Genomic DNA, 18,804 nt, shown 5'->3' with positions numbered 1-18,804 from the left:
TGTAGGGCAAGTCACTCAGGTTTTAAGTTTTGTACCTTGTAAGCAAGCTCGATGGTGTAATTAACATAGTTCCCAAGCTGGACCCCCCTATCTTCCCTCTCCCTCTGCTCTGAATACCTCCTTATCTTAGGCGACCACAACCTCCACTTCACCCCTTCCTACTCTACCTCTGCTGACTTCTCCTTCCTGCTCTCTTCCCTTAAACTCTCCCTCCACATCCACCCCCCCACCCACGACCATGGCCACCCCCTTGATCTGGTGATCACCCGGGGCCTCATCGTCTCGGACATCACCATCATCGACAAAGCCATTTTGGACCACCACTTCATCTCCCTCAACATCTCAATACCCCTTCCCCCTTCTCAACCCACATCACCTCTCCCTCATGACCCAACCCCCACCCATACTCCTTCGACCCTATCTCTCTCTCCTCCCTCACCACCATTGTTCGCAAACTCAAACCCACCTGCTCCCTCGATCCCATCCCCACCTCTCTCCTCATCTCCCAGCTCCACCTTCTGGCCCCTCTCCTGTCCGACATCATCAACCTCTTCTTGTCCAACTGGTTCAGTTCCACTCCCCCTAAAAATAGCTGTTATCACCCTTAACCTGAAAAAACCTTCCCTGGACCCACCCCTCTTCTCCACCACCCCATCTCTAACCTCCCATTCCTCTCCAAAGTCCTGGAATGAGTTGTTGCATCCCAGCTCCGCTCCTTTCTTTCTCACCATTCCCTCTTTGAACCCCTCCAATCCCGCTTCCGCGCTGCCCGCAGCATGGAAACAGCCCTGGTCAAAGTCTCGAATGACATTCTGAACATCTGTGATCGGGGCTCCCTCTGCCTCCTTGTCCTCCTCAACCTCTCTGCCGCCTTCGACATTGTCGACTACTCCATCCTCATACACCGCCTCTTCTCCTTACTTAATCTTTGCGGCCCTCCCCTTGCCTGGATCAAATCCTATCTCTCTCACCGTCTCCACTTAACTGCCTCTAACAGTTTCTCCTCCAGCCCCCGCACTGTCACGTCTGGTGTCCCCCAGGGCTCTGTCCTTGGCCCTCTCCTCTTTAATATCTACACCCCCCTTGGTGACATTATCTGCAGACATAGGGTCAACTTCCATATGTATGTGGATGACACCCAACTCTCTTTCTGCCTCCACCCTCAACTCCAGTACCACTGCTGTCCTGACAGACTGCCTGTCGGACATCAAGTCCTGGATAAGGGAAAATTTCCTACAGTTGAACGTGAACAAGACTGAGGCCCTCCTGATTGGCTTGCGTCAGCGCCTCTGCACCTCAGGCTCTGGCAGCATCTACCTCCATGGTTGCACACTTCAACTCACTAAGCCTGGTGTCTTGTTCGACCCTCAACTGTCTTTTCTTCCCCTCATCCAAGCCATGACCCGCTCTGCTTTCCCTCACCTCCGTAACATCGCCCGACTCCGCCACTACCTCATCCTTCAGGCCGCTGAAACTTTGGTTCATGCCTTCATCACCTCCAGGCTTGACTATGCAAACGCTCTGCTTGTTGGCCTTCACAACTGTTCCTTCCACAGGCTGCAGCCCGTGTCCTCTCCCACACCAAACTCCGTGATCCCATTTCCCCCATTCTCACCCGACTCCATTGGCTCCCTATCCTTCAGAGGATCCAGTTCAAGATCCTGGTCCTCCCCTACAAAGCCCTCCATGGCCTCGCCTCACTCTACCCATGCGACCTCCTAACCCCCTACCAAGCCGCCCACTCCCTCCGCTCAGCTGGCTCCGGCCTGCTCCACATCCCCGACTCACCCACCCCATCATTGGCGGGAGAGCCTTTAGCCACTCTGACCCCAACCTCTGGAATTCCATCCACCCCACCAGTCACTCCGCCTCGTCCCCTCCTTCCCCTCCCCTCTCCTTCCCTGACCCCAGCTTGGGTTTGAAATTCTTAACACTGTCCAGGGCCTTGGGACATCCTCCCAATGTGAAAGGCGCTATACAAATGTCATCTTGTTGTTGTAGATGACATACCTGCCTTCCTCTTAAGACCATTAGACAATAACAACAACTTGGATTTATATAGCGTCCTCCATACTGGATGGTGTCTCAAAGCGCTTTACAGTAACGGATGCCGGGACCGAGCCGGGGTGGGGGGGGGGAAGGTGACCAAAGGCGTGGTCAAAAAGAAAGGTCTTCAGCAGAGACCTGAAAATGGGAAGGGAGGGAGCGAGGCGACGGGTGTGAGGAAGGCAGTTCCAGAACCTTGGAGCATAGTGGCTGAAGGCACGGCCGCTGAGGGTGGAGCGGAGGACTCGGGGCCGAGGAGGAGGCCGGTCCCGGAGGAACGAAGGCAACGGGTACTGTTTTGAGGAGAGAGGTCAGAGAGGTAGGGGGTTGCAGAGGAGTGGAGGGACTTGAATACGAGGTTGAGGATCTTGAAATTGATCCTCTCTGGGATAGGGAGCCAGTGCAGTCTGGCCAGGACTGGAGCGATCGGGGAGCGGAGTTTCTTGCGGGTGAGTATACGGCCAGCAGAGTTTTGAATGATTTGGATTTTATGGATGGTAGTGGATGGGAGACCGGCGAGGAGGGCGTTAGATTAGTCCAGCCGAGAGGTGACAAATGCATGGACCAGGGTTTCAGCAGCTTTTGGAGGTATTGGCGGAGACGGGCGATATGTCGGAGGGGGAAGAAAGCGGTGCTGGTGAAGGACCGGATGTGGGGAGGAAGGATAATTGGGGATCGAACCTGACACCTAGGTTGCGTACGGGTTCGGAGAGTTTTAGGGGGAGGTCGGGTTGGTGGAGGAGGTGAGAGCCGTGAGGTTTTAAAACGTTGACAAGAGCCAAAGAGTATGGCTTCCGTCTTGTCAACGTTCAGCTGAAGGAAATTTGTGCTCATCCAGCCCCTGAGATCTGGCTGACAGAACATCAGGGACTGGGGGTCGCAGAGAGGTGGAAAAATAGAGATGTACTGCACAGGAAGCTTGAAGGTAATAATAATAATAATCCTTGCATTTGATATAGCGCTTTTCACGTCGGGAGGACGTCCCAAAGCGCTTCACAGAATATACTGTAAAGTGAATTGACTGTATACTTGTGGGCGAACGCGGCAGCCAATTGCGCACAGCAATGTCCCACAAAGAGTCGTAGATTGAAAATGACCAACTTATTATTGTTTTTGTTTTTTTGGAGGGATTATTATTAGGGTAGGAGTGAATCTGAAATTGATTCAGATTTTTGATTGTATGTAGCGAACACAAGTGACCAGGGGATCTAAAAGACAATTTAGGAGGAATCACTTCACACTGAGGGTAGCTAGGGTAGCCCATTTGATCTCATCCTTTCGGAATAGCCACCTTACAGTTTTCCCATCTTAAGAGCACAAGAATTTGCTGGACGAAAGAAGACCAAAGTTCATCCAGTTCGCCTTCCACCATCCTGGCAGTCGCATGACATGTGGTGTCCCAAACTATATATTGTATCCTGAAATATTATTTCCTAACATTTATATATATATATATATACACACACAATCATAAAACTTTGTCGCTTAAGATGAGATGCTAGAGCTTGCAAGCTTCATGAAATTATACGCGTAATTCAGCCCCTTCAGGAAACAATGGACTAAATTGGATGGAAAAACAAATAGTTTGACATTTGTAAATTAATCAATAATAATTACATTTGTTCCAAATAGGATTTACAACAAGAAGAACTTCCTGTTTTCTTTCCACTGTGTTACGATTCAATTTGTTCCAAATCATTGTTACAAGTCAACCAAGTTAGACAGAGGGAAAAAATGACATTTTTAATCTTCAGAGTACAAAAAAGAATGTGTTGGAATTTTCCATTTTTTTNCAAAGGCAAATTTCCACCTGTTTTGTGCAGTTGCATGGACGTCACTGTAGAACTGAAACGTTATTATAAAAGCATTACTGAATATTTGTAACAAGTCAGCTATAAGGTAGACTATAGCTATCCTGGTGTACACTGGGCTCTAGCAGTCAATGATTAAGAAACCTGACCTGCTTAGATGTGCAGTTCATAGATTAGCATCTGCAAATGTGCATTGATTGTTATCTGCACCTCAAGTGTGCAGTGTACGACTGCAGATCTTCATATAAAAAATTATTTCTCATTATAAATACAGACCATTCCTCCTTAGAATTATATTGGTTTTCTTTAAATTGATTTTTCAAGGTGGAGTTGTAACACACAGTGCCAGCTGTGAATAGTAACAGCAGAAGAACTATCATAGCTATGAATCATTGTGAGCCAGGTGATGCTTCCAGTAAGTAGAGCTTGTTACTGGCTAAGCGGAGTGGGGGGGGGGGCTCGAATAGTATGAATAAGGTGCTGCAATTTCCTTGTATTCCTTGTAATACAAGCGGGTGGACTACCTTAATGGCTCAGATGATTAAGTATAGCCTGCTCTGACTGGGCTATTTTCTAGTTATTAAAATCAACGCAGCCACACATTGATAACCTGCCTGTTTGAGCAGCAAATAAGAAAATTGAGTCTGGAGATACTGCAATGCAACAATGACAGTACCAATCCTGATCGTACTTTGGAGCCATTCGGATTTTGAGATCTAGTAAGCTTGTGCCTGTGGGGGTAGTAGGGGGAAGGGAGTAGACTATGTTGAGAGGTTTGCTGTCATCTCTGAAATCCTCCCAGCATGTTCCAAGGACTGTTCACAACTTGCTGGTTAAGTGAATACGTTTCAGCTCTCGTGTAAGGGGTTTTGTCGCGCACCCTCCCACCACTAAAGAAAAAAAGAAAATTATCCTGTAGAAGGCACTTTGTCATTCTTGATGAACAAGGAGTTTGCTGCTTCTTAATTGTTAAATTTACCACCAGTTACATTTGGAATCTGTGCTTGTCCTCACGGAGCCATCTCAGTGAACATTGTCTTTAAAAAAAATCCATAAAACCTAAATGATGCGCTGCAATGCCATGGCTGCAGGAAGGATAATGGTTCAGTTTGGGGGAAATTCTCGTCCTGGTAATGGGATTCCTTTTCACCATTTCACCAGTCACCCAAATCCACAATTTAGCACGAGTTACATCACAGTATTGTTGTTTAAACAGGTTTACCTACATGCACGCACACACACACAGAAAATAACTACTATCTTAGCATTTGAGTTATCTCCATCCCCAACCAAACTTTTTTTAAATATATATTGCAGATTATAAGGCGATGCATTCATACAGAAAGAAAACAAATTAAATTCTCAATGGATTAAACAGGATCAGGATCCAATATTCCAACGGTCTGAGATAAATGCGAACCTTATACAATGCAAAGACCTCACACATTCATTTATTGATTGTCAAGGCAGTCAGGATTTAAGGAGATATTTTGTTGATCTCCGATTCCCAGTCTGTGCTGCGATAGCTGACAGGGTTGAGGGTGGCAGTGGAGATACCACAATTGGCTTCAGCATCTGTTCACTAAGGGAGGGGAAAAAGAACATGTCGCCACGTTTCCATTAATTTCCGTTGAAGTGCACATACCATTGGGCAAAGATAGGCTCAGTCATGGCAGGTAAATGAATAATAATCCTTGCCTTTGATATCATAACACCTATAATATTGGAATATTTCAAAAGGGTTTGCCCACAGTTGCAGTCACTATACTTGACAACAACTGACTGTAAAACATTTGCACACAGCCAGGTGCCACACACTGGCATGAAATGAAACAATTAGCAATTTATCTGGAGAAACGCTGGCCAGGACAGTAAGAGAAACTCCCTCCTGTTCAAATAGTTTCATGGGATTTTTGAGGACCACTTGAACAGACAGATGGGACCTAAGTTTCATGAGCCATCTCAAGGACACTACCTCCAACAATGCACTATTCCCCCCATCACACCACTGGAGTAAGCGTCAGCCTAAGCCTGTGAGCTCAAATTCTGTCAAGGAGCTTGAACTGAAAACGTTTGGTGAAAATGGTACCCGCTGAGCTGATACCACAGGAGAAGTAATGGAATCAAGAGTGACCTTTCTGTAGAAGCATCACCTGATTTCCTCTGTAGGAAATACTAGCTTTTGTTTTGTTGTAATTTTCTCACAGTGCATTACTGGCTGACTTTGCATTATTACTTATTAAGAGCAAAATAAATCGCCAAGTGACTTAACAGGCTTAAGACAAGCGTGTCCCTCCAGAGAGAGCGTGCACTCTCATTCCAGATAAAAGGAAGAATTGCCGTGCTTGGTTATGTGAAAGTTTGGATACAAACTAAGCAACGGCGATGGGTTTTCATGTGTGTTGGACACCTGGCTGCCCAATAAAAAGACTAAGGTTCCTGAAAGGGATACCAGACGTTCAATTATAATCACTTCAAAAACAAAAAAATAAATTGCGTCATTTTCAATCCACGATTGTTTGTGGGACACTGCTGTGCGCAATTGGCTGCCGCCTTTCGCCCACAAATATAGTCAATTCACTTTACAGTCTATTCTGTGAAGCGCTTTGAGACGTCGAGAAGATGTGAAAAGCTCTATATTAAATGCGAGGATTATTATTATTATAATTTTTCCTTTCTCCCATTATATTGGGGAGAGCAAGTTATAAAGCCAATAAAGGTACTGGACACCCAGGTATAGTGCATTTTATGGCACCTTAAATATACAAGGCATCTCAGGGAGCACAAAAGAAATTGCCAGCATCCAGATCAAGAGATCACCGATGTTTCTCCAAGTCACGTTAATGAGATATCATCAGTATTTTGAAGTACTGTGGACCTGGTGGCTCAGATCTCAAAAAACTGATGTTGCCCAGAGGTCAACTCGATTCCAGTCTTCAATGGTCTGACGTGCGACTTTGCAGCCACAAAGACAACACTCATCTCTCCTCCCTGTGGCACTTTTTTTTCTTGTAAAACTGCAGATTTTTCAATAAAGCACTGAAATGAGATCAACTTACTCAAACCGCTGTATTTCATATGAAATCAATTGCAATGTTTGCACAACTTTTAACTCCAAACTAAGAACGCTGTATTCATCTTCAGGGGTTTATGTAGTAGTCAGTACCTAAGAATATAATACACATTTAACAAGATAATAACTCAACCCAACCAAGCAGTTTGCTTTTGAATGTTGGGGAAAGGCTCTCAAATAGTTTGCAATTACACAATGTAGCAGCTCATTTCTCCTGGGGGTTGCTGTGGCCACAAATTCTACCATATGGTTGTACTGTATGTTTCGAAGGCGAATAGGTTAGGTACGTGGCTGACAGACTAATTTTTATACAACAATAAAGACCGGATTAGTAACTAGCACGGATTCTGTAGGTTTAGATCTTGCAACCTGAAGGGTTGGAACAGGATGCAGCCTGTTTCGCTGAGGCTTGGTGTAGGAAAGCCCCTCTTGTTAAAATTGTGTCAGATGATTTAAAGCGATAGGTGCTTTTGAAAAACCTATTAGAAAGGTATTTCTCTTTCGCTCTGCAAACGATTAGGTACGAAACCCGAGAAAACTCCAGTTAAACTGGATACCCTATTCTAAGCATGGGTTGAATAATTTTGTTGCATGTCGGGACACTCGAAGCTGGAATGAACAAACACGGGATCGCATGGGGTTATGAGAGTACGCACATTAACATAAAACAAATCGAAATTCATTTATTCGTTCCTTTGCAATGATTCTCAACATGCAATCACTCGCTCACTAAAGCTTGTCAGAGTCAAAACAGATCACGTTTCCAACTGCAAAGTGTTCAATTGATTTCCAGTACCGGATTTGGTCCTGGGCCGCTTGAGATCAGCATCGAATAATTCAACTTCAATCGTTTAAAGAAAGCTGAGGAGCTGTTCATTTTTATGAAATCACAACAATCTTGCCATTCTGAGAGAATGTGTTTCAAACAATGGTTTATTTATCTGTAATCATTCTTTCACATGTTACTTTAATTGCTTGCCAAATCAGAAAGAGGATAATCTAGAATGCATGAAAAACAACCATTGTAAAAATTATTTTAAAACCAAACATACATACAGCCACTAGGGTTTTTAATTTAAAAGTGAAATAAAAGGATAAAATGTGAAAAAAAAACACTTTTGCCTGAGGTGATGACTATTTGTTCCTCAAAACTGCTCACCGCATGTGCCAACTCCTTGCCCATTGATAAAAAGGGATTTTTCTGAATAACTGGTTTCATTTCAGTTAATGCATTAGTGTGTTCTGCTTTGGGAAATTATGTGTTTTCATAAAAACGCAACAAGGCAGAATTGTGGTTTCCACACAACATGTGGTTTGCAATTCAACAACTGTCCAGTGAGTCCATTTTATTTTCTGTGGTCTTTTCTCAGAAGTAATTTAAGCAAATTAAAGTGTAAGTTATGAGATTCATTAACCAGCTAAACTCAATTATTCCCCCCCCCCCCCCCCCCCCCCGACATCACATTAAGGTGATAGCAATGTTTGAGGTTTTGTGACATGGGTATGTATATTCCTGCCCCAAATTTCACAGGCACAAAAAGTCATCTTCTCAAAAAGACATTAGTGTTTCCCTTGGAATTTTATAAGTTTTAACCTGGAAAGTAAGGAACTAAAAAAGACGGCTCCCCTTTCTGGAAATGGATCATTTAAAAAAAAGTAGTTTTGTCTGTCGCTATAGCAAAACTCCCGTGTGCATATTGAGAAATTAGAAGTACAATTTTATACAAGTGGCATTTATAACAATTCATATATATAAAAAAGCTTCACTTCAGTTTTTCAATGTTTCTCTATTGTTCCTTTCCTGCTCTATGTTTACGTCCCCCAAAACACTCCCGGGTAATGAGGAAGCAAAATTGTAATAAATTTCTTTAAAAAATTTAAGGTTAGCAAGAACCCTGCAATAATCAAAGTACTGTAGTATTGTAATATTAACAGTTCTCAATGGGGAACCTTAGAATCTAATGCTCAAAACCTTGGATATAGTCACAATTGTTTCTCAGTTAAAATTAGCAGTAACAGACAATAAAATATAAATCTGCAATATAAACACACCGACTTTTTTTAAAAAGAATGTCATCCTATTGAGCACATCGAGAGGCTATATATAAAACATGCTCAATTTATTGCAAACTAAATCCTTATATATCTTTTTTTGTAATTCTGGCAAACATCACTACATATATCAGCAGCAACCCATAAGCAAATTTAACAAACTTAATTTAGAAAATCCTAAATACTGGGATTTTATTCCCAGAAAAGGGCTAATAAGGGTTTGCATTTCAGGTAATATTAATGTAGAAGTTGTAAACACCCATTCTTACACAGAAACATGCATAGACTCAAATGACTGTAATGAACCCAATGGATCTGTAGCTTGTGTTGTGCTCAACCCTTACTGTTAAATAAGTTGGAATTCCATATAGTTAGCACAACAGATTCTGCAACGAGCGCTGGACAATTAAACTGCTGCCTTTCAACACCTGAATATGACCAGTTTCCATACAGTAACTGCAATATTCAAGTAATAAGTAATTTCCATACTTGATGTGGAAGAACTACTCTAAAATACTGTACAGCAAACGAGATGCAACGTTTAAATAAAACAGATCATTTTTTCATTTCATGAAAATGCTAATAAAAGGCCTTAATTTACCTTCAAGTTTTCTCAGACTGAGAGGTATGTTTAAGTCTATGATACACAGTCCAAGCTACAATTATGTACCCAATAATTTAGAAACAGCTGAGACATCCATTTCCTATATGCCAGTTAATACACTATACAATCGTGGCATTCACATTAAATCATAAAATATCTGTAAGGAAAGTAATTGAAATAAACATGAATCTGATGGGAGCCACAGTTCCAAAAATATACAAGTGATCAATGCCCTGTGGACATTAGGTCATGGATTGGTTTATGTGAAAGAATATAGACTGTCACAAGCCTGTTTATGAATTCCCCAAACTTTCAGAAGGATGTGGAAACAAAGATTTCTCTATGGCCTCCGTGAAAAGTGGAAGCTCCTCTGGTGACTGACGCAGGGTAAGGCAGAAGTCTCTGTTGTGAATATTGTGGCCTTTTTTGGTGTTAAGCTAGACGCTGGTCCTGTTGAATTTGTGGAGGTGGTTGGTTGAAGTTTGGCATCATTGGATGACCTGGACTAAACAGTAGTCAACACAGGATGTTCAGATCACTTACTATTCACCGTTCTCAAGAGCCTGAATGGTATCTTACATCAAGCACAGGACTCTAGAAAATGCAACAGTTGTAAAAAGAAAGTTAAACAGGCAGAATTGCTGGTAGAATACATTTGTCAAAATAATAATAATAATCCTTGCATTTGATAGAATGCCTTATCATGTTGATGAGATATCACAAAGCACTTCACATAATATATTGTAGAGTGGATTGACTGTTTTTATTTTGTGGGCAAAATGTAGCACCCAATTGCACACATCATGTATTTAAGTTCTGACACAGTTTTACTAATATAAGACAGCTTTACAGTGACCAAATTAGAGAATAAACACAATATAAACAGAGTTACTTATCTTACATGTAAATGAATCTTTCAAGAGACTTTTAAAAAAATCTATCCAAGCTGGCCCAGAAATGGATTTTAAAGGACTCAAATGGTACCAGAATGACACCAATCAAATGCAAAACTATTCAAGGGAATTAGGATCTTAATTTTTGTCCACAAGGTATATAAAAATGGATCTATGTAAATTTTGTGGAGTTTTCAACAAGGGAAGATTTAATGGAGATTTTTTTTGTTATCTTGTCTAAGGCTCCCACATTAATAATAAAGTTCCATTCTACACCCTCACTTTTGTTTTAGAAAAACACTGGGTTTAATGTACATTAATGAACCTAATGAACAACATCTAAGACAAAGGACAGTTACCTCTTCCTCTTCGGAGAGTTTAGTAGCAATATCTGGGGAGTTTTGGGGCTTGTCACTGATGCTCCCATTTGCTTCTCCATGTTCTGCTTCCCATTCCTGTAAAACTTCCTCAAGGTTGAAACGACGACGGTAATTTACGAAGAAGTTTTTCACCTGCACGACTGTTTTATTGCCGATCACATCTGAAATAGCTTGAAAGTCCCGGCCATATTTTCTTATTGCTGAAAAGGGGGGAAAAACGCATACTAGTTCTAAACTTACCAAAAGCTTAATATTTTTAACCTGCAGAATGGCTCAAATTTAGGATGCAAATGTATATAAATGGAACATTTACTCACCCTGCACAGCTAGTAACTGCTCTTCAGTTGTCCAACGAGGATTAATTTTCTGAGTTGTCTAAAGAAATTTCAGCACAGTCAGTGTACAGTTAGAAAACAGTAAAAGTAGATGCATAGAAAAAATAGAAAAAAAGTTTTACTTTAGGTTTCTATATTTTAGTAATTTAGAGTCAATATTACAGCAATACTGCTCCTGATGTTGGAGGAGCTTTACTGCTAGTATTTATTTAGGACCTCAGTGTATGAGTTGACAATGTGGTTTTCACCGAGACAGGAGTCAACGTAGACCTGACTCCACTCACCAAGAGCTGGACAAACCTCCAAGTATCAGTCTAAAATAATGCTTATTAATTAAAATTTAATACAAGCAATTACAAGATGCAGGAGACTGTAATAGCCACTTAAAAAAACTCTACTACAATTCACAATGAGTAAGAATAGTTCCTTACCTCAGATGGCCTGAATTCCTCTATTCCTCCATCTAATTTTTGTTTGAGAGCACCATTTATCTGTTTCACATTTTGGATCTAGGAGCAATAAAGTTTGATTTTAAAGATCCAGTGATTACAAAGCTACTTGTCCAACGATCAGAAAGCTAATACTTTACTAAAAATTATGATTGCATATTTTAATCCTTTAACTGATTCTGCCATCAACAGTACACGATACACAAGTAATAAAATAAACCTGTGGTACTTTCTGTCCAAGATTCAAGACTAGGTTAACAGAAAGAAGATCCATGTTCTCCTATGGAGCTAGTTTGGGCGACAAGAAAGATACACAAAAAAAATGTATTTATACAGCGCTCTTCACATGGGGTAACGCCAAGTGTTTTACAGGGACGGGGAGGACACTGAACAAGGGGGGATTTCAAAAGGACTACAACTTCGTTGGTGTGGGGGTTAGTTACAGCGTCTTGCTGATGAAGCAGACTCAATTCTTTAACGCTTTATGAAATTCCATTACAGCTTGCCACGTAGTCCCGATATGAAAAATATATCACAAGAAGACGTTTTGTTGATGATAGCATAATAAAATACAGAAATGAAGCAGCGTGCGCAAAAGGTAGATCAGACAGAATGCATTGGCTTAAGTACACTTCTGCACTAATTTGATTTCTTGCAATGGATGAAGGCTGAAAAGTGTTCAGGTACAACAGTGGACAGTGTGATAAGTAAGAGGCCACCAAAAATAGTTAAAATGAACATGACTTAGAAAATCCGAGGTCCCTTTCTAAAACTTCAATCGTTTAAAATAAATACATTATTCACTTTACTGGTAGAAGTCGGAATTCTTCAAACGGAAGCTGGGGCACTACCCTGCATGAGGGTATCTATACATATATATATATAACGTACTGTTGTACAATGGACTGAAGTGTTGAATGTTTAGCGTAGTAGGGTTGTGAAGTATACCTCCCTCTCAAAAATCTTTTTTTTTAAAAATTAATGAGTCAGGGCTCATGAAATCGTTTCTTGCGTTATCTATCAGGTTCAGTTCTTTTCAAATAGAGATAGTATCTTATTATCGTAGCATAAAGGTCAGCAATGACATCTTCTACAAGCCATTTCCCTTTGACCAAACTCTTCCTGTTATGCTGCAATAAAATACACAGGTGGGAAATTCTGTATTTTAAAGATAATACGAGCAAAGAAATGATAAGGCTCTCTCTTCAAGTGCTCAGTAGACTAAGAGAATGTCCAGTGGGCCTAAAACCAAGAAGATCCTACGTTCATTGTCGGTCTGTTCAGTTAACTTCTCTCAGTCAGGCAGGCATAACAACAACAATTTACATTTGTATAGCGCCTTTCATGTCAGGAGGACGTCCCAAGACGCTGGAGCTACACAAATGGCATCAATGCTTTGGATTGGAGGAGCTAATGTATGACTTAAAAAAAAACTAAGAAAATGAACGAATTTAAGAAAACCTTACTTGACGTTTAAGCGAGACCAACTCCATATCAAGCTGCCTGAGGACTGTAGTAGCGGCATTTGAACTGCTGGACAATGAATCCAGATCCTCCTGAGCCAGGAACATCCCTCGCGGAGGTTTCTGACTTATTCTCTGCTGTTTCCCTTGTATGGTTCGTGTCTCTTTCTTTGGCGGGACACTTTTAACAGTTTGGGATGCTTGCTGTAAGACCAAGGACATGCCGCACATTAATAGTATTAGGTGGGGGGGGGGAACAAGAGTTTAGAATTAGTCAATTAAATCCCAATTCAGCTGGATAACATGTAGCCAAAGAAGGCACGAGTCTACTAAAGATTAAACTATGGTGCTCAATACACTTTCCAATATACCATGTGAACAACAATTATACCAGTGAGATTTTTCTTTTTTTTCTCTTCATCTTTTAGGGTCAAGTTACCAATTGTAAGATACTCATCAGTGAGCTTAATGGCATTTCCTGCCTCCCAAATTATACTTTGACCCCTTTTTTTTTGCACAAGCTAGCTGCCCAATATTTTAAAGTGTATCCCCTAAAATTCCTACAGAACACTGCTTTTTCCACTCAGTGTCCTACAATAAGAGCTTTAGGACTGTTGGCCACGATACATGCTCTGGAGGCCTCACCCTCTCTGTGTAATATTTTGTTTTAAGTCCACCAGTTGCTTCCTAAGTTTGCGGGCACACCAGTGCAAAAGATATGCAGTGGCAGCTGCTGTTCCCAATGTTATTATTACAGCTTTCAAGAAAATGGTTTACTTTATACAAAGCGACATACAACACACACTTTGTTGGAATGTCCTTGTCTCGTCTAAAGACACAGCAATCAGAAATATATAAAAGTAAAATGATGAATGACAAATCGCACACTTACATGCAAAGTTTTCAAATACTAAAGATTCACTTAATGACTTTTGTACTACTTTTATAAGCTACACTTCTTCCTTCCCATCTAAAAGACTACCTATCTTTTGCCCACAAAATAAAGCCAACTCACGTTACAGTATATTCTGTGAAACGCTTCGAGAAATCTCGAAGAAATGATAAGGCGCTATATCAATTGGAAGGATTATTATTATATCTTCCTGCTTGCATGGAGGATTGGCACAGTGTACCAAGATTAATTATCCTAAAACTTATCTATCAGAGTATAAGGAGCTGGTTTACATATCTCATTCTGTATAATATTGGTTACGTTACAATTCTCAGACCATCAAAACCAACCCACAGGCACAGCTGAAAACTAGCATGAACGTAAATAAACATTTTTCAAGAAACCAACACAGCTTCTACATTTGAAGCGTGTACTTCCAAGTTTGTTCTTAGCCACCTGCTGCCTGCACAGAATACTGTATACATCTCTGCCATCAGTTACTAAGCAGCTGCACTCTGGAAAGAGAATGGGTCACTCAGTGTCCAGTAATGGTATGAAAGATTAAACCATTACTAATCACGCAACTCATTCACTGGTTTGAGGATTTGCTGTTAATGCTTACAAAAGTACCAGCTGTATGAGTAACACTATAAAATGTAAAATCTAAACATAAATATCTGAAATAATCTGATATATGTGTATTTATATATATTATATATGATGGCGTCTTTGCACAATGTATTTCCTGCACACAGCTACAAACAATCAGTAAATACATTATTTGCTCCCACATTTCCATTGCTTTGCTGAACTCAACGTTCCTTTGTAAATGAATACTGCTGGGAGATTGTTGTAATGCGGAATAGCTGTTTATCTCCAACCTCTCAGCTAGAGACTACAGCTTTTTGCAAGAGTTCAAAATGTTAATGGCTTTTATAAGTATAAGTTTTGGTCAAATCTATATGGAGCTCTGTGTAGGTGTTTTCAAAATATCTTCTTCCTCCTTCTGGTTTCAGGGTTACATCTCCAATACACTGCAAACTGTTTGTTCATCTGATTATAGTAAGTTGTACAATAATAGCACAAACTACTTTACCTTGCATTTCTTCCGACCTTACCTAACCTCATTTACACAGACCAGTGTTTGGAGTTACCACTGAACAAAATCTCCAATGTAATCCTGGTTGTACACATTCCAATACAAAATACACCATGAATCGTGGACAGTACCTTTCTCTTACACTAGCAACCGCACCAAAGTAATACAAACCCAGCTGTGCTCAGTGTTTCCAATTGAGATATCAACATAGCGTTGTAAAACTAGCAGCTGTGGTAAATCTTATCTAGGCTTAAGATTCTTACAACAGCCAAAGTAGCAATTTGTTACTTGGATAGTCCCAATGTGAAGGCAGTGGTAGTGTGAATGACAAATTGATCAGGTGTTTTTTTTGAGCAGGAGTAAACAAACAGCAAATGTACCAAATACAAGCCTACAGATGTGTAGGTGCAAAAGAGAGAAAATATCTTTTATTGCTTTGGCTTAAAAGCAAAACCTCGGTTTATGCCCATCACCATAGATCTGCACAGATTCTTCTCCCAAGCTTTAGTGAAAATTGTATCAGGAAAGTAAATTCCATAATTGCTGCGGAACATTCCATAGTTCCTACCAGACTCAACTGAAACACAATTATGGAACAGCCAAGAATATACAGTTGAGCATAAAAAACGCATAGAAGCCAACCCACCTCCTTCTTTGCCTCTTTGCTTGGATCAACTTCACTGTCAATGACATTGTTTGCATTTGTAGTTGTACTGGTATTAGTAGGAGGCTCTTCAATCTCATCACCGCTTAAGAAAAAAAATCACATCACAAAATTTGGCAATTCACAGAAATACCACCATAGCATTGAATAATCTTAAACATTTCATCCTATATAAATACTATTTCGACACTTAAATAATGTTGAAATCAAGGTAACAGAAATTAGTAATTTTGCATTAAAGACGATCAGTTTTGTAAAGACAACTTTCGGACCCAATCAACAGTTGCACAGGAATAAAAGTTTGGCACAGAAATAAGGCATTGAAGACATTGTATATTTGACAATGATGAAAGATGAAACAATGACATTAATAGAAATTAGAAAGTATTATGATACCTTAAGGGTTGACTTGCTCTACAGACTGCAGTTTGGTGTCAAATTTCCCCATGTCTTTTATAATCTTTCGCAATAATCCAACAGATCAGTATATAATTCTCAGTATATATATAATTAGAATTAGATATGGGGAGAATTGCCAAAACATTCACCTTGTAAGCAGTGAAAACATACATCGATTGTACTGAATAAAAGATGGTCAACGTCTTATTCCAAAAATATTAAGCTTTTTTTCCCCACAATTAAACATAACATTGAACATTCACAAAGAGTTTTCAGAAGAGTATAATTTCAAGCTCTTGCAAAGCCACATCTATCTTACTACTAAATGCAGTATCTATAAATTATCTGAGAATATTTGGGGGAATTAATTGCATCCAGCAAGTCCAGCCAGAGCGTCTGCCTGATGTACGACAGCATGGATATTTATTTACCTTTCTTCCTTATCCCTTTTCATCTGTTTGCGAGCATGACGATCCATCACACTAGTTTTGGTCCTTGTCTTCTTCCACGAGTAATAGAACTTTACCAAGCTAGCTATGGATTTGTCAGGCAACTGAAAGACACACAGTGAAAGACACATTCTTGATCTGTAATCAAAACTGAATGACAATCCCTTTGGTTATTTATGGCAATATTATTAATATTCTTTTGACAACTTGTTTCCCCAATAACTCAATAACTTGAGCTAAAGGCTCAATTCCTAACCTATCACCTAGGGATGTAGTGAAGCTCTACGCTGGGTGTCCCAGAAAGGAGGGGAGAAAGGTGGAGGAAGAAGAGATTTTTGGTAAAAGATTTCCATTCCAGTTTGCCATTGACCTTCACTTGAAAGCGCACATACATAGAGGACAGGATATTGATCTGCTTTAATAAAACAGCCAGTCAACACATAAATAATGGCAAAATAAGTGCTACCAAAGGATTGACAGCATGAGTCACCATTTTTAGGAGAGATGATTAAAAGGGAAAATAAAACTCCCAAGTATAGAGTACACTGTATTCTATAGTGCATCAGCCTAGCTCAGTGGAAGCACTCTCCTTCTGAGACAGAAGATTATTGGGTTCAAGCCCCAAATCGGGTCACGGAATCACTGCAAAATATTCTTCTGAACTGGAAAACTCGTGAGGACATTGGAAGGGACTTTTGCAATGCAATGTTTGCAAAGCTTGGTTTATTTTAAAATAGCCACTTCATTTAAAAAAAATTATTGCCACATTTTTTTAAAAAATGCAGTACATTCTCAAGAAAGCACCGTTGCACGTGATGTGCATATTCTCTAAAATTTCCAAGGTCAGAGTCGCTGCTTTCCTACCATTTGCTGGATTCTGTGGAAGGTCTTTCCGTGGAAGCTGAACGCTTGCTCAAAGAGGACACGGTCTTCCACTGTCCACTCATCTGGGAATGGTGTGAAATTTGGAAGGTCAGCCAAGGACTTCTCAATATTGTGTTTGTGCCAGAAGAGCATACCCAAGGCCTATGGAGAAATGCATCAAGTACAAATAGGATTATACATAGGACATGACGCTAAAAATTAAAACATCTACAACATTAGACAAGGGAGGCAGTCAAACAATTGGAAATTTTACGGAATTCTTTAACCAGTAATGTTGCTATTCTGTAAGCATCCTTTTATGGTTGGGATGTCCTCCCGACATGAAAGGTGCTATACAAATGTAATTTTGTAATTAGAATGAAAGGTTACAAAGCAAAGAAATCTCAAGACAAGTGAATCAAACTGGAATTGAAATCTGCAAATCGTTCCTGAGGTACCCAACTGTGACTTTAATTGAGAAATCTCTTAAAATAAAAACTTGATTACCCTTAAACAATCAATATCAATTTAACTAATGAATCACCATCTAATTTACATTGCTGGGTGCAAATTGGCAGCTGTGTGCACCCACAAAAGTCAATATATTTTATAATATATCCTATGAAGCACTTTGAGATGTCTCAACGACATGATGAAGCACAAAATCAAATGCAAGGATTATTATTATAATATTGATACCAGGATGCAAAACCCTACCATTGTCAAAAGTAACTATTCATTTTTCTTACAGCAAGTGCAACACTGCTGCCTCTAGACATGCTATAATCCACTTAATTTTGTTCTCATCACTACGAACAAGAGTATCTCTGTGACACCAAGTGCTACCATAGGCAGAAACTGCCATATTTTCACACTGGAAACTGGCTAAATCTGCTTAATTGGTTTATGAAGAAATATATAAAAAAGGCAAGATGGCCGGCTTTTCTCACAGGATGACACAAGTCTTCTCCAGCTATTGATGATTGCCTTGTAGCCAGAAAATAAAGTCATTATAAGTGCATTTACAATGTGTTGCTCCAGTGTTCTGAAATCCATTCAACAACAAATGGAACAACAACAACAGTTCCACAGACTTGTCCCACAACTGAATCTCTTCTTCCGTGATCTAAATGGAGTATAAATACTAAATCGTAAAGAATGTGCAAAATCATTTTATCTGCTGTTTTCTGGAGCTGGTTGAGAGGGACAAGCCTTCATTTGAGAGGAAGTGCGTCTTACAAGTCCAAATAGGAATGGTATTCAATGTCCCATTGAACCTCTCTCCTCAGCTTAGAGCAGGTGCTATGCTTCTGAATCGCAGGTTAAGTCAT

General features: G+C 40.3%; 1 protein-coding gene across 1 annotated transcript in view; it reads right to left on the bottom strand.

Moving 5' to 3' along the window:
* Positions 1-7,845: 7,845 nt before the first annotated feature.
* The window catches only part of rcor1 (REST corepressor 1), a 49,669-nt gene continuing 38,710 nt past the window's right edge, over positions 7,846-18,804 (bottom strand). The window contains exons 5-12 of the mRNA XM_042338100.1: positions 17,474-17,635; positions 16,592-16,713; positions 15,744-15,846; positions 13,110-13,310; positions 11,626-11,703; positions 11,177-11,234; positions 10,839-11,059; positions 7,846-10,180 (exon numbers count right to left, since the gene is read on the bottom strand). Coding sequence (XP_042194034.1) covers positions 10,142-10,180; positions 10,839-11,059; positions 11,177-11,234; positions 11,626-11,703; positions 13,110-13,310; positions 15,744-15,846; positions 16,592-16,713; positions 17,474-17,635 — 984 coding nt within the window. The 3' untranslated portion in view covers positions 7,846-10,141. The remainder of the gene's footprint in view (positions 10,181-10,838; positions 11,060-11,176; positions 11,235-11,625; positions 11,704-13,109; positions 13,311-15,743; positions 15,847-16,591; positions 16,714-17,473; positions 17,636-18,804) is intronic.

The sequence above is a fragment of the Callorhinchus milii genome, unplaced genomic scaffold (genome assembly GCF_018977255.1).
Source record: "Callorhinchus milii isolate IMCB2004 unplaced genomic scaffold, IMCB_Cmil_1.0 Scaffold9, whole genome shotgun sequence".
NCBI classification, from domain to species: Eukaryota; Metazoa; Chordata; class Chondrichthyes; order Chimaeriformes; family Callorhinchidae; genus Callorhinchus; species Callorhinchus milii.
This window is presented reverse-complemented; position numbering and strand designations above follow the sequence as displayed.